This window comes from Triticum aestivum, chromosome 2A (assembly GCF_018294505.1).
Source record: "Triticum aestivum cultivar Chinese Spring chromosome 2A, IWGSC CS RefSeq v2.1, whole genome shotgun sequence".
In the NCBI taxonomy this organism is placed as follows: Eukaryota; Viridiplantae; Streptophyta; class Magnoliopsida; order Poales; family Poaceae; genus Triticum; species Triticum aestivum.
The window spans coordinates 531,969,623-531,984,936 of record NC_057797.1 but is presented as its reverse complement, the minus strand read 5'-3'; the positions used below and the strand labels follow the sequence as shown (position 1 = coordinate 531,984,936).

At 44.3% G+C, this 15,314-nt stretch overlaps 1 protein-coding gene across 1 annotated transcript; it reads right to left on the bottom strand.

Moving 5' to 3' along the window:
* Positions 1–7,743: 7,743 nt before the first annotated feature.
* Positions 7,744–11,524, bottom strand: LOC123191731 (factor of DNA methylation 2). The gene is made up of 7 exons (XM_044604360.1): positions 11,047–11,524; positions 10,805–10,956; positions 9,477–9,569; positions 8,875–8,961; positions 8,493–8,774; positions 8,155–8,370; positions 7,744–8,064 (listed from the first exon to the last, which is right to left on the bottom strand). Exons 1-7 carry the CDS (start codon positions 11,522–11,524, stop codon positions 7,789–7,791), a joined length of 1,584 nt encoding a protein of 527 aa, XP_044460295.1. The 3' UTR covers positions 7,744–7,788.
* Positions 11,525–15,314: the final 3,790 nt, after the last annotated feature.

The following is a 15,314-nucleotide window of genomic DNA, read 5'->3' as shown; positions in this document are numbered from 1 at the left end:
AGCAAATACAAAAAATATCCAGCTGGATATCCAGACAAAACAACCTCATTGTTACATAGTACGTCTAGCTTTGAATTAGTTTCAGCTTGTAGATATGTTCCACTGTCTTTTGTATTTGGTAGAAACTGAGTGGTGGGAGCTCAGCCAATCAACTAGGCACATATATATGCACGTCAACTTTGTATTCAAGGATATGTGCCGCATGAGTCCATTATTGCTTGCTGCCTTCCTGACGATTAAAGAAGTTAGCATACATACAGTATTTGTTATGATGTCGAACAAGATGATAATTAAATCTCAAGTGCATGCCCCAACAAAATTAGTTAATGTGGCAGATCGTCGATCTAATATCTAACCGGCGACCCCTCAAAAAAATTTATCTAACCGGCGTTCGAAGTGCAAGCTCATGACCGGCGAGTTGCTTCTACGGTTGTGCCACACAGACTGCACATGCCATTAGACCAAGCAAGCACGAATACACGCGATTCCACACTCTGAGTTGCTTGTACTTACGCCACAGAAGCTAGCCATATCCAAGTGGTGAAATACGAGTAGTAACTAACAGGTGCATGCTGCCTCAAGAAAAAGCTAATTAACAGTTGCTTGTGCTGCCAACAAACTACACACGGAAACGGAGATATTGGACCAAGCAGGGACAGTCGTGTGATTTCACACCTCACAATCATGCATGGATTGAGCATACTGCATGCACTGCTCTTGCTACTTCTTGATCGTATGTATATATAGCCCGCCACCCCCAGCCCGCAGTATGTAGTCTCAGTGAGATAAACATTGCTATGCAGACTGCAGAGCCACCGCCAAGCTAGCAAAAATGTCTCCACCACCATATTCAAGGTACGGTCCGCACTCACCACCACCCCCTACGCCGCCGCCGCCGCCGCCATCGCCGAATCCCCCTTACCAGTCACCACCACCTCCTACACCGTACCCCACTTATCTGCCACCACCACCTCCTACGCCGCCACCACCGTCGCCGTATCCCCCTTATCTGCCACCACCACCTCCTACGCCGCCACCACCGTCGCCGTATCCCCCTTATCTGCCACCACCACCTTCTTACCCACCATCGACTGGTCCCGCTCTGCCGCCAACCCCATATCCCGATGCCCCAACACCTTATTATGGTCCACTTCCGCCACGGACGTCGTCTCCCGGCCCGGATGTCCCAGCCCCGCCGCCGACGCCGTACACCGGCGTCCCATATGTTCCAACGCCTGATTATTATGATCCTTCCGGCTCCAACACTGTCTATACGCCGTCGCCACCAACGGCGGGGGGTAGTGGACAAATCCTCGTGATAGTGCTGGTCCCCATCGCCGGGCTGGTCCTCCTTGGGCTGCTGGCGGGTCTCTTCCTGCTCGCGCGGCGGAGGCGGATGAGGAGGGAGGAACCGGCCGGGTGCCCGGTGGAGGAGGAGGAGGTTCCTGACTCCTGAGTACGTGAGCGTGCAGGAGCAGGCTGTGGTGGTCGACGAGGTCGTCGTCAGGCACACACACGAACGAGACGATGGCAAGTGCTAGACACCGTGCCCCGGCCTGACGGCCTGACCTGTCACGTACCTACTCGTGTGTTTGTTGCCATGCTTGGTGACTCTGTTAGTGCGGTGTGTGATTGGTGGGACTGTTTACGTACATCACTTGTTGCTTGAAACGTACTAGTGTACTAGCATGCGTGGAAAATGCTGGCTTGTTTAAGTGTGTTCATGTAATAATCGTCGTGCTCTTCCATGCATGATCGTCCTTGTGGTACTGTATTTGGATGCATGCTATGAATATCTGCATTTTTTCCTTCACGAAATATATATACAGACATGTACTTAATGATTACCATTGGACGAGCAGAGGCTGAAGTAGAGGCCGGGATCGCTCGGCCGTTCAAGGTCATGGAAGAACAACCATTTGGGGGAAGTAGGCGGGCTGTTTAACGACGTTAGAGAGGACACATGGGCATATGTCAGTGGTGGGATGTGGCGTTGGTGGTGGATCTTGTAACCGAGAGTAGATAGCAATGGATAGTTCGACAGCTGGGGAGCGGTCTCGTCGAGCAATTGAGATGAGGGGGTAAAGGTCTAGGCCTTATTCGGTTTGAAGGATTTTTGTAGGAAAAATATAGGAACAAGGATTCCAAAGGAAAATTTTCTATATATGCATTCGGTTTGTAGGAAATGCATACAGGAATTTCGTAGGAATACTACTCATTTCTTATGTTTTCAGACAAAACTACACATCCACTCAAAGCTCATTTACGCGTAGGAACGAAGCAAATCAATTCCTTAAGATGACAAGTGTCATTCTATCAAATTCCTATACTATTTCTAATTCCTATGTTTTGATTTCCTGCAAACCGAATGAACCCTGAGGGTTCATCTCTTGGGTCTTATCGTTGCAATACGAGTGATTTTTGGATTGTCATGCAAAACTTTCAGTTAGCCCATACAAACTTTCTATGTTGATGGAAAAGACTTCATATTTTTAACATATACTTTTTCTGTGATACCACTAATTTCTATTTTACACAAGTTTTTTTCACTTGATAATATTGACTTTGTTTACGTAGAAAAAAACACTTTCCAATAACCAACTGATTCAACAGAGTCGCTAGCAACCAAAATTAAAACAAATCCGCATGTGCTCCTTCCAAACAGTGGATGACACACCCTCAAGATAACCAAACTGCGCTAAAGAGTGTGCGACAGAGTTACATGCACGGTGACAGAACAAAAACTCATGCCTATCAAACTCGAGTATGTGGTTGCTTCTAGCCTCGCGATACAGGGCCCTAGTTTCGCCTGTCAGAATTTTCAAAGTTTAGGATCTGCATGACTGAGGGCGAATCAGACTCCAACGTGACCCCAGATGTTCAAACTTTTTCAGTAAACCCTAGAAACACCTCCTCCCCAAGAAAAGCATAGGGTTCCTTTGCCTCCCGCCGGCGCCGTCCGCAGTCCACCTCGTCTCTGGTGGCCTTAGAGCCATGGCACCGCGGTGGATCCCGACCCTTGCCGTCGGGAGGGCTCCGTTTTTAGATGTTTTTTCAACTTTTTTAGGGTTTGTGCTCTGCTCAGAAAGACGAGACGGCAGCGGCTCCCTGAAGATGCAATAAGATTCTCCCCGCCTAGTCCCCTTTTCGGTGGTGTGTCTAGCATCGTTAGTAGGCATGTAGAGGTGTGTCTCCGGCAGATCTATCCTTGGTGGATTTGCTTAGAGCTGGTCGTATTTCGTCTACGTTTGTGTTTCTTCAGGTTGGATCCTTCTGATCTACGCCACTCTTCATATTATGATACTCAAAAAAGGCACGTTCTACGCTAGGTAAAAAAAGTGTTGAGCAGTTGACCGCTCCCTGTTCACCAGCTGGTCGTTGACCATTGACTTTACTAAAAAAGTACATGAAAAAGAAAATTGTTCATGCATTTGAAAATTTGTTTGTGATTTCATGGATTTGAAAAAAAATCACGGGTTTTGAAAAAAGAGGTTCATGAATTTTAAAAGAATTCACAAATTTGAAAAAAGTTCATAAATTTTGAAAAAAAAATCACAAAAATTGGAAAAAGTTCACCTATATTAAAACAGTTCATCAAATTTGAAAAAAAGATGATTTTAAAAAAAATCGTGAATTTGGGAAAAAACATAAATTTATATAAAAAACAGAAATTTCTAAAAAAGTTCATAGATATTGAAAAGAAGTTCATAAATTTTTTAAAAAAATCATCTCTCTGGAAAAAAAGTTCATCAAATTTATAAAAGAAAATCATCGCTCTAGAAAAACTTTCACACATTTTAAAAAGACAAAATAAACAGGACGAACAAAAAAGAAAACATAGAATACCCATGTGGAAACGCAGAAAAAAACGAACCAAACAAAATATGAGCCAACACAAGGGGGTGTGCGCCCTGTACGGGATGGCCTTTTAGCGGCGCTTAAGGCACCGAATAGGCTTTGGCACTCAGATGCTGAAATGCGGGTGTTTCCTATTTAGTGCTGTAAGCGCCTGTTAAAGGCTATTTTACTACCAGGCGCACCCGTCTTTGTCCTGGGTATGGCCCATTTATAAATTTGTTTCATTCATTCAAACATCAAAAAATGGCGTGCCTGGATTCGACCTCCCGGTTAAGTACTAACCGCGTTAACAGGTCGGACACCACATGTTACGTGTTTACCTACCCATTTTTCTTCTTTTGTTGTGCCTTAACCTTTAGAAGCTTCCGATCATTTTTTTTAGTTTTCTGGACTTTTTATTTTTTTTCTACTTTCTTTTTCTTTCCTTTCTGTTTTCTTTCCCTTTTTCCATTCCTTTAATTTTTTTAAATTTGTTAAAATTTTAAAATCTGGGTACTTTCTTAAAATTTATAAAACTTTTTTTTCTCAAATCCGTGAACTATTTTTCAAATTTTGTGAACTTTTTTTTAAATGGATAAAATTTCTTTCAAAGTAAATGAAAAAAAATCAAAGTCGGTGAACTATTTATCAAATTCGTGAATTTTTCACAAAATTGATGAACATTTTTCATTATTGATGAACTATTTTTCAAACTTGTAAACTTTTTTCATTATCGATGTATTTTTTCAGTATTGATGAACTTTTTTCAAATTGATGGACTTTTTTTAATTTTCATGAGCTTTTTTTCAAATATGATGAACTCTTTAAAATCAATGAACATTTCTTCAAAGTTGATGGTTTTTCTGAATTCATGAACTTTCTTTTATACATGAACTTCTTTCGATTTCTTGAACCTTTTTTAAAAGACAAACTTTTTTTGCATGGTCATGAACTTTTTTTTAAAATCTAAGAGCTTTCACATGTTGTTCGCATTTTCGGGCCGTGCCGTGCCGGGCCGGGCCGGCCCGTTTGGCCAGGTATGCCTGGCACCCACTCAGAGGACGCGGAGAGCTCCGACCGGGGCGGCCGGCAACGGCGCATCTGGATCTGGATCGGAGCCAGCGGACGGCAGCGGGCGCGAGGCGCGCGACGGTGCTACGGGGCAGGATGCGAGGGGGGCGACGACAGATGGCTTGAATGGTGGAGGTGGCAGCGGCGGCGTATGCGCGAGCGTCGCGAGAGCGGGTGCCATGGTCACTCACTGACGGAGAACCACGAAACTTTCAGCCTGAGCACCGATCCCCTTTTCTCTACCTCCGGCGCCCAAGTTCGCTGCCGCCTCCGCCGTCTTCTCGCGCCGCCGGCCACCTACTCGAGCTCCTCTCCCGATCCTCCGGCGGTCTGGTCAAACCAGCCACTTACTTTCCCTCTCCCTTGGGTTTGTCCCTTCTGACATCTTATTAAACAGTGACGGGTTGACTGAGATCTGAATGCGGCGATCGGCTGATCACTGGAGCAATCTGCTTCTTCGAGATGATTGCTTTGGCTCTTGAGTTTCATTTCTTGCTCAAGGATTGGTTTTGAAAGGTAAGATCTTGAATTTCTGTTACAAGGATATGAATTTGTTGAACATTGTCTATGTTTTTAACCATCCTAACAACATGTTGTGCATTCATTATCAGCCTGCAAGTTTGCAACACTTCCCAAGGAATCACTGTATTTTTGGTGGATCAACCTCATCAAGTTTGCCTCATGGCAGCCATACTGGGTTCTCTTGTTGGATCATGTGCCAAAAAATTGCAAGAAGTTATTACAGAAGAGGCTGTTCTGATTCTAGGGGTAAAAGAAGACCTCAGAGAACTGCAGCGGATAATGATCCAAATACGATGCTTCCTTAATGATGCTGAGGCAAGGAGGACAGAAGAGACATCAGTTAACAATTGGCTTGGGGAGCTAAGAGATGCTATGTATTATGCTGATGATATTATTGACCTGGCAAGATCTGAAGGAGGTAAGCGCTACTAGCGGAACGTCCTTCATCATCAGGAAAGCCAACTAAATGTAGTGGTATTTCGTTTTCCACCTGCATTCCTGTTGTTCAGAAGCGTCATAAGATTGCTGTTCAAATACGAGACTTCAATGCCGATCTTGAGATTGAGAAGATTTCAAAGTCGGGTGAAAGATTTTTAAAGCATCAGAATATGCAACCTAAAGCAGAAGTTCGGACTCTGAAGCATATGGGAACTAGTCACCTTGTGGAGCCTAATCTTGTGGGAAAGCACACTTTACGTGTCATCAGGGATTTGCACAACTGGGAGGATTGGTCCTTTATTGAAGATGCAGCAGGAGCAGCAGCCATAGAAGAGTGTGGGGATATATATGCCGAGATGCGAAAAGGGGAAGCCCTGTCTCCAAGGTTGCATCTGCTGCCCCGGTTGAAGAAGATGGAACTTGGGGGCTGCCACAAGCTGAGGGCTCTCCCACGACAGCTTGGACGACAACATGCCACCAGCTTGAAAGAGCTCCATTTAAGAGGAGCAAGTTGCTTGAAGGTGGAGGAGGACCTCCAGTTCCTCTCTGAGAAACTTCTGATTGTAGGTTGTGACTTGTGAGGGCCTGGAAAGAGTATCGAACCTTCCTCAAGTGAGAGAGTTACGGCTACATGATTCTCCAAACCTGAGGCGTGTTGAGGGGTTGGGTAGTTTGCAACAGCTGTGGTTGACCAAGAATATGTGTGACATCCCTTTGCTTTGGGTGTCGGGGCTTCAAGAGCAGCACCGCGAGCTTCACGGCGAAGACATGGATGTCTGCACGTGGTGTAAAGGCTGAGACAAACCCAGTGAGATGGCAACAGAGACACGGTATGAAGCTTGAATAGTGGTTACATTTTTAATTTTCTATTTGGTATTAGCTATCTGCTCTGAGATCTGCACTTCACATTTGAGACTTGTGTGCTTTCCATCATGTATTTCCGTTAGTGTGGTGCAGTCAATCCAGGTCAATGTAGAGAACGTTCTTCAACTTCTATACTGATATTGATCGACAGCGTTTCTATGCAGTTGCTCCATCACTTGCTTACTGCTTTCCTCCTTAAAGCAAGCCACTCGCTGCTGCTATTTTGCACCTCACAGTAGTGACACAGTGTTAATGTCCTAACAAATAACCATTCCCGGCTTATGTTGACCGCATACATATCCTCAAATAACTTACTACTAGCTTCAAATAGTTGCATCTGTTTTTCTTTTTTCACATTTAACCACCTGCCCATTGCAATTGACAGGAATACACCCCTTTCAGTAAGAATGGCAAAATGCCCTGGCAGAAGCACAACAAAGCGACATGTGTCCCTTTCCGCCAATGCTCATGGTGGAAAGCACTTTCCGCCATACCTTATGGCGGAATGTACACGTGTCATCTGACCAGAAGTCATGAGTGACAAGAAGAAGTCAGCAAAGAAATGGCAAGAGAAGCTAGATAAGCAGTCAGAGAAATCAGAATAAATGAAAAGAAAGAGAGAAGCTGCATTTGTTCCACCGAAGGTCTGATTATTTTTTCGTGTGCATCTATTTATTAGTGGGCTTCTCTTTCTCTTGTAGAGTTATTAAATATTTTTCTCTTGTTATTTGTTTCAGGAAAACACTGTTGGTCTATCTGAATCTGCCAATGACAACAATGAGATTGCTGATATGACAAAATCCTTAAAGGTATAAGTTGCTGTTATTGTTTCGCACCTTACATATTTTGTTCATGCCTGTTCTTTTCAACTTGCTTTGGAGTATGTTCTGTGTTATCTTAGGGAGAGTGTGTTCCGTTGTTTCACTGTAATAGTATCACATCATTAGCCAAGTAATTGCAACATGTCAGTAACTTGGATGATAGTCTTAATTGTTTTAGTTGGTTGATTGAACTACTGTCATCCGGTTATACAACTAAACAGCTGTACCTAGCCGGTTATATTGAATTTGAGCATTTTTTGGGGGGAACCTTGAATTCCTGTCCTCGCAATCCTGGGTCCGCCACTGCCAGCTGCTCCAAAATGCAGGTGATCACCTCTGTCATCGTTGCTTTCCGCCCTTCCCGGAAGTTCCAGACCTCATTCATGATGCGCCGCTCGTCAGGACTATACTCGTTGAGCTCTCTCAGTGCATCCTTCACTGCATTGCAGACGCTGTCGCCATAATCCAACCGCAGCTTGCTTAGTCTTGGATCATTGTCATCTATAACCTCCTGCAATTGTCCAAAAACACCCTAGTGATTATTCACACAAAATTCAGAGAATGTAAGGGCATGAATGCTGTAGGGAAATTGGATAGACACCTTATCTTCTTCATCGACCTGAATATTAGTAAACGGACGCCATGATGGCTTCTGTATTTCCTCCTGCCAATACGAGACCAACCTTGCAGCTTTGCCCTCTGGATCATTGTCCCTGTATTTCAAATTGCATGCGGCGCGAAAAGGATTCTCATCAAGTTGGCCCATCTTTTTGATTCTAACAACGGCGCCCCCACTAATCGGCATGTTCTCAAAGCCCTGCACATTTGCACATTATCATCATCTTTCAATGAGGAAAACATCTAGCAACAATGTAACTCCTCCCAATGAGGGAAACAGAGCAACTATAATTTTTAAAAACTTTCGGCTTTTACTTTTACCTGAATCAACTCTTGGCGATTCTCTTGGAGCTCTTTGCTGTTAGCCTGCTCTCTTTTGAAGAGGTCTAGCAATGGAACTTTCATCCTTTTCCCTTCCTCATCCACAATATTTCTCACATACGTCATTACTGCATAAAGACGTTGATGGTCTTCCTCTGGGACCTTCTCCCCTGCTTGTAGTTTCATGTTCAGCTGCCGTGCGATGAGCACTAGGGCTTTATCCCTTTGCTCCAGTTGCCTCTCAAGTTGAATTATCTTGGCATGAATAGCCTCCATCTCTTGCTACAAGGCGAGTTCTAGCATGGTCAGCTACTTTGATGGAGCTACTAAGAATATGATGCAGATGAGCTTATCGATTGTCCTATCAAAGAGAAGAAGAAACCTTGTGGTTTTCATGCAGCATGAGAGCATGATCAGCCACCTTGCATTCTCCATCTCCCAGTTCCGATGTGTTGATCTCCAAAGCACCCTGTGTATGTGTAGGAGAGTTCCGGTAAGACCATAAAAAGGATATGAACCGGGTCATATTGCATGGAGAGCTCAGTCTGTTATTTATGAATGTAGCGCTAATCTAGCTAAAAGAGCCAGTATTCGTCTAGAGTTTCCACTGAAATCATCTTAAACTGAAGCTTCCTAATACAAATTTAGGGGGAATACTGCCTGAGTAGCATCTGGATTGAATTAGGGACTGATGCTGAAGCTAATTCTAGCATTTAAATTGGGAGTACAGATAGATGATCTGAATTCGACATTGTTTTAACTCCCACCTACATGTTTTGGCTTGTAAAAACAGAATTAGGCATTCGACATACCACGCTCTTTTCAGCGTGCATTTGACATTGCCATCCATAATTTCTTTTTGATAACTGCGGACATCAGTGTTCATTTCCAAAATGATACTCTAATGTTCAGGTGAAATTCAGCAGTCTGAAAACTGAAAGTTTAACATGTTGTAGAGTTCAAGTAAGAAATGCAGGACCCTACCTTCTCCATCTCATGCAGCACAGGCAGCTTGTTCTCTCCACCTGTCATGTCCAGTGTGTTGACCTCCAAAGCACCATGTGTGGGACCATTATCCTAATAAGACAATAAAAACAATACAAGACTATGTCAAGATCGCGAAAGCAAATAAACCGGGTCATACTGCGAGGGGAGGTGGCTTTGTTGGATAGTATTGTTAAGGAGTATTAATGTACCAAAAATCTAGCTGAAAAGAACAAACATTGGTGTGAATATTTAGTATTTCCACTCAAACTAGCCGCAGCATACTCCCTCATTCAGGCAGTGGACAAACAAACAAACAAACAAATCTTCAGTGTTGAGTAGGTCCGAGCATCAAACCTTTTTAGATGAACTATGGTGGCCTGTAAACAGGGCAGGTGCTCTCTGTTACTGTTTCTCTGAGCATATGCTGAATTGCGGTCCATGGTCAATACAATATTAATCCGGCATACAGTTCCAATTTTTGGCTGAAAAAAAATGCATTTCAAGCCTAGCCGGATTTGGAAATTCCACGTACTATACGCAACTGTTTTTTGTAACGGCCGATATCGGTGTTCTTTTGCAAAACGACACTATGAAGTTGAGGTGAAAATTCAACACCCTGAAAACTGAAAGCAAACTGACACTGATGCTAATTCTGTAGATGATTTGAATTTATAGTGTTTTTGCCCCTAGCTGCATATGTACACCGTGTTGTGTTGGTTGTAGGCTGCATTTTGATAACTATCAGTTCAATGAAAAAATTTGACATGCCGCTGTAATTTTTTGGCTATAAGCAATTCAGGGTTAATTTATAAAAATGCATTTCACGCCCTTTTCAGCCAGACTTGAGCATTCGACATTGCTATCTGTAACCCCATTTATTTTGATAACAGCTGATGTCGGTGTTCATTTGCAAAAGGACACTCTGAAGACGTGAAAATTCAACACTCTGAAAACTGAAAGTAAAATGAAAATTCAACACTCTGAAAACTGAAAGTAAACTGATACTGATGCTAGTTCTAGATGATTTGAATTTATACTGTATTTGGTTGCTTCATTTCAGTCTCTCTGGACATATATGATGTCGATGGTCACTTCAGTAACAAAATTCTGCACTCAGCTGTAAATTTTGGGTATAAATTAACTTGCACAGGCCTCCATCTGAGGCCTCACATCCGACATTAGCATCCTTAACTTTTTGTTAGGTACTCATAGTCTGATGCTGGTGTCAATTTGTAAAAAGATACTGTAGAGCTGAGTTGAAAGGTTCAGCACTCTGAAAGTAAGACAGCATTCTGGAGTTCAGACAAAAGATGGCATGAGCCTACCTTCTCCAGCTCCTGCAATTCTGCAATCTTGTCCATCTTCCACTCGAGCTCTTTGGTCGTGGCGTCCAGTAACGCCCTGAGCCTCTGATTCTGCTCCTCCGGATCCTCACAGTTCAACTCTGGTATGATCTCCTCAGATATGATCCTCAGCTCTGGCAGGTAACAACCCAACAAGATTAACATTTTCCTAAATAATCAGATCATTATCGAGCTCACAGCACGACCAATCCATGGATTCTTACCGGCGAGCTCGTCGTTGAGGCAGCTAATGTCCTGCTCCGCCGCCCGCACCGCCGTGGCCGCCTCCTCGCACCTAGCCTCCAGGAGCCTCGCCCTCGCGTCGTACTCGTCGGCGATGGCGTCCTCGGCCCTCTTCACCACGGCGGCCAGGAAACTCCCCGCGGCGTCATCCCCGCGCAGGCCCATGAGCTGGTGGTGGAGCTCGGGCGGCACCGCTTCCTGGGCTGGCGCAGCGACGGCGGCCGGGTGCTGCTGGGTGTCGGAGGCCAGGGCGCTCTCGGTGGCGAGGTGGTGGTGCGCGTCGGAGGCCAGGGCGCTCTCGGCAGCGAGGTGGTGGCGCGCGTCGGATGCCAGGGCGCTCTCGGCGGCGGGGTGGTGCTGCGCATCGGAGGCCAGGGCGCTCTCGGCGGTGGGGTGGCGCTGCGCGCCGGAGGCGATGGCGTCGAGGACCTCGCCGGCGTCGGCGTTGGCGTCGTCCATGGGCACGTTGTCGTCGCTTGACATGCAAATGCAGAGAGTGGGTTTGCGTTGGGTAGGATGGATTTGCACTTTCTGTAGTACTACAGCATACAGTACTAGTTCAGTCGATGGTTTATTAAATTCAGCGCATTTCTTTTGCAAAGCTTTCTTCATCAGTTTTCTTTTGCAAGCTTTCTTTATCATACCATCTTCATGCACAAATATCTTCTCTAGAACTATTTTAAGCACTGTTATTGTTCAGGGAGATATTATGCTTGACGAGTGTTGTCAGCATGAGGTGAGTGTTGGATAATGAGCAACTAACTTTCACAGGGGACTGTTGTTTTCTGCTCATGCTCCAAAATATCCATTGGGGGTAAGATTTACATGAGGTTCTCTACTTCTCTTTGTGCACACATTCCTTTCAATTTATTGTCAGCTTGTTTCATGTTAGGACACAAATGCCCTATTGGTTTTGAGATATGCATGGGTGCCTCCTCCTGGATCGCAGTTTGCAAACCTAGCTAATTTTAAGTATAAATGTAAATGTTAGGATTGCTGACTTACAGTTCATGATGTTTTTATTGCTTGCTATTCTTCAACACTCAGCTGCAGGTTTGTCCAATGGTACCATGGCAGTATGGCTCCAATGAAAGTTCTCTGAACGATGCATTCTCGTAGCATGGACATGTTACTGAAGGTAATCTATATGTTTTCACCCTATTTGGATCCATGGTTTGTGTTGATTAGAGGTTGCTCTCTAACTGATGGATCTGTGGTACAGTGAAAGTAATATGACATCATCTTCTCTCACCATCGATCGTTTAAATATTTTTGTTGCCAGTTTTCTATCATACGGTTTTGCAAATAATTTATAAAATCTCATGCTGCCTGACTATTTGAACTGGCTCTTCTATCTATGGTTAAATATATATTGTACTTCATTCTACAATCTGTGGCACTGGAACTCGAATGTTCAATTATAATATAATATACTTCCATTTGTGTTTCATAAATATTTACATTATCTTATTACTCTTTCCTCAAGATAGGCGGGCGCAGCAACGCGCGCCTTGATGTTCTAGTTTTCCTTTAAAAAAGGACATGAACCAGGTCATATTGCGTGGAGAGCTCGATCTGTTATTTATGAATGTAGTGATAATCTAGCTAAAAGAGCCCATATTTGTCTACAGTTTCCACTGAAATCATCTTAAGCTGACACTTCCTAATACTAATTTAGGGAGGAATACTGCCTGAGTAGCATCTTAAGCTGATACTGAAGCTAATTCAAGCATTAAAATTGGGAGTACAGATAGATGATCTGAATTCGACATTGTTAACCGTCGCCATAAGCATCTGTACATAAAAGCAAATATACACATTAAGTGATATAAAAGAATACAAAATAACACAGAGAAATCTCATGTGTATTTTGAAATATAAGATTACAAAGAACTAGTGGTATTTTGAAATATCAGCGCAGCTCATGAAGTGACTTGATAACTTGAAATAGTATAATAACTAGACAGTACAACAATAGGCTTCTATTCTCCTTGGCTAACCAACATTATTCAAAGTCATAAAAGGGAAAACACCAGAGCTGAAAATCTACAACAGAAAAGTCAAATCGAAGTGGGCAAATAACATTTCCAAGCAACAGGCTCTAGAAGTAGAGCTCTGACTCATACTCAACATCTGGATTTTATGAAGGCTGGCACGAGTTCCATGCATGTTCAGTTACCATCTGATAACCATTCAGCAAAGCAGGGAGTGTAAAGACGATACGGTTGCCAGTGGTATCCTATACCGCCGTAGAGAACGTGTACCTTCCGGCTATCCATATCGTACAAGATAAATTTCTCATGTTCCATGTCTACCAAGAAAATCAAATCACAGTCCGGATGGATACCGATAACTCTATAGGGCTCATCAAATTTGTGAACATTCATTCCTATCAGTTCTGAAAGATTTACAGTGTGCTTTAGAGTCCAATTTCCACTAGCATCCTCAAGAACCCAAACTGAGAGTAGGAATCCATCATCATTATAGTGATCTATGTCCACAACATGCAAGCATCTCCGAGACTGCCCAATACATTCCCAACCAGGGTATGCCCTCGAGATTTTCCGCCAAGTCTTGCCACCCGTGTCCACCGTGACGATAGAAGAATCTTTAGTGATCAAATGCAGAGTGCCATTCATAAAGAGAGAATTTAAAGCCTGATAGTGGTGCACCCTAGTTTCTTGAGCCCACCCAGTTTGCTTTGGAATCCATGTTCTGGTTTCCGACAAGTATATCTCCACTCCAGTGATCGATTTCACCGGCATTGTCATCATCCAGCACGATGACGAAGACCACGAAGCAGGAGGGATCGGCAGGGTCGAAGCCGAGAAGGATGATGTTCTCCGGGCGCAGCTCCTCGGTGTGAGGCAACACGGTCCAATCCTCGGTAGCCGGATTGCACACAACGTAATCCACGCCCGGGGGAGATGACGTGAAGCACTTGCAGAGGAGGAGGCCGCCGCAGCAATCCATGACTTTGAAGCCATGGGTATAGCCACCGCGGTGCAGGTAAGGGAGGGATGGATCGACCAGGGGCTGCTGGCCTGACCTGCTGGCCGGAAAATTGAGGAAAAGCAGGTGGCAGATGTTTTGAGAAGTGCCACAAAAGAAGCCGGCGAGGGTCTGCGGCGACCGTCTAAGGAGGCCGCGGTCGGAGCAGAGGGTCCGCCATGATGGCGACACGCGGTCTTCTCGCTGGTCCTGTCGTATTCCTGGTAGGAGACTCCTGGAGACGCATCGTTGTCGTCCTCGTTCGACGCGTCCGCCTTCGAGGCCAGGAGGCTCCGCCTCGACGCCGACGCCCGGGCCGGGCACGGCCGTGAGGACGAGGGAACCGCGCACTGGAGCGCCACCCCCGCCACGTCCACCACCGCATCCCTAACTTCGATGGTGTCGTCGTCACTGCCGATTCAGTTCGGTCTCTCTCCGTCTCCCTTTCGCTTATGTCCCATGCAGCCCTCGCCAAAAATATTACAAGCTGGTGCGGCTGCAGTTGTACGCAGTTCCTAAATTTTTCTTTGTAGTGTTTGGTGTTGCTTACCTGGATTGTTTGCAATGCCGATGGGCTTGATGGTGGTAACTATGGCAAGAAAGAGATCATTGGTTAATCTCCAGCAGCGCAGAGTTCCTACTTTTGTGCTCTCCTTTGGTCAATTCGCCATTGTTCTACAGAAGGCTCGGGTTTATCTCTGAGCATTGTTCTGAGATTTCGTTTTTGTTACCGTGTCAATTTTCTTTTGTGAAAATTAAGAGAACTATATGCACTTTGTAAGCATATATGCAATTTGAACTATATGCAATTTGCCATGTGAGTCGATATGGAGTTGAAAGCCAATATATGCATCAATGTCTATTTAATGGCCTAATAACACTGGCATGTTTTGGTAGGATTTTTTCATTTCTATGTCTCAGCTGTGGGCTATTCCCTAGTTGAGGGTGACTATGCATCAGTTGCACAATCATGTGTCTTGTGCTTCTTGTTTGAATCGTATAAAATCTAGAGCTGGCTTCCAAAATTGTTCTGATTACTGTGGCCTATATAATCTAGAGCTAGCTTATAAAACTATTTTGAAAATAGCTTTGGGCCTTCACATGTGGGTGTAATATAGGACACTTAATATTCCTATTTTATTTTTCTCTATATATATACATTGTTTTCGGAATCTATTCGTTTGCTGCTGAACCTATTTTTCTTTACGCTCGTTGCATTTTCCTCCAATTACATCATGTCCAACTGAAAATAAATTGT

What these genes read in the sequence shown, in the direction of transcription:
- LOC123191731 (XM_044604360.1), bottom strand. Translation starts at nt 11,524, where the DNA reads ATGGACGACGCCAACGCCGACGCCGGCGAGGTCCTCGACGCCATCGCC. An exon ending in CCTCAACGACGAGCTCGCCG is followed by an intron (nt 10,957 to 11,046) that starts GTAAGAATCCAT and finishes GTTACCTGCCAG; the next exon opens with AGCTGAGGATCATATCTGAG. An exon ending in TGCTGCATGAAAACCACAAG is followed by an intron (nt 8,775 to 8,874) that starts GTTTCTTCTTCT and finishes CTCGCCTTGTAG; the next exon opens with CAAGAGATGGAGGCTATTCA.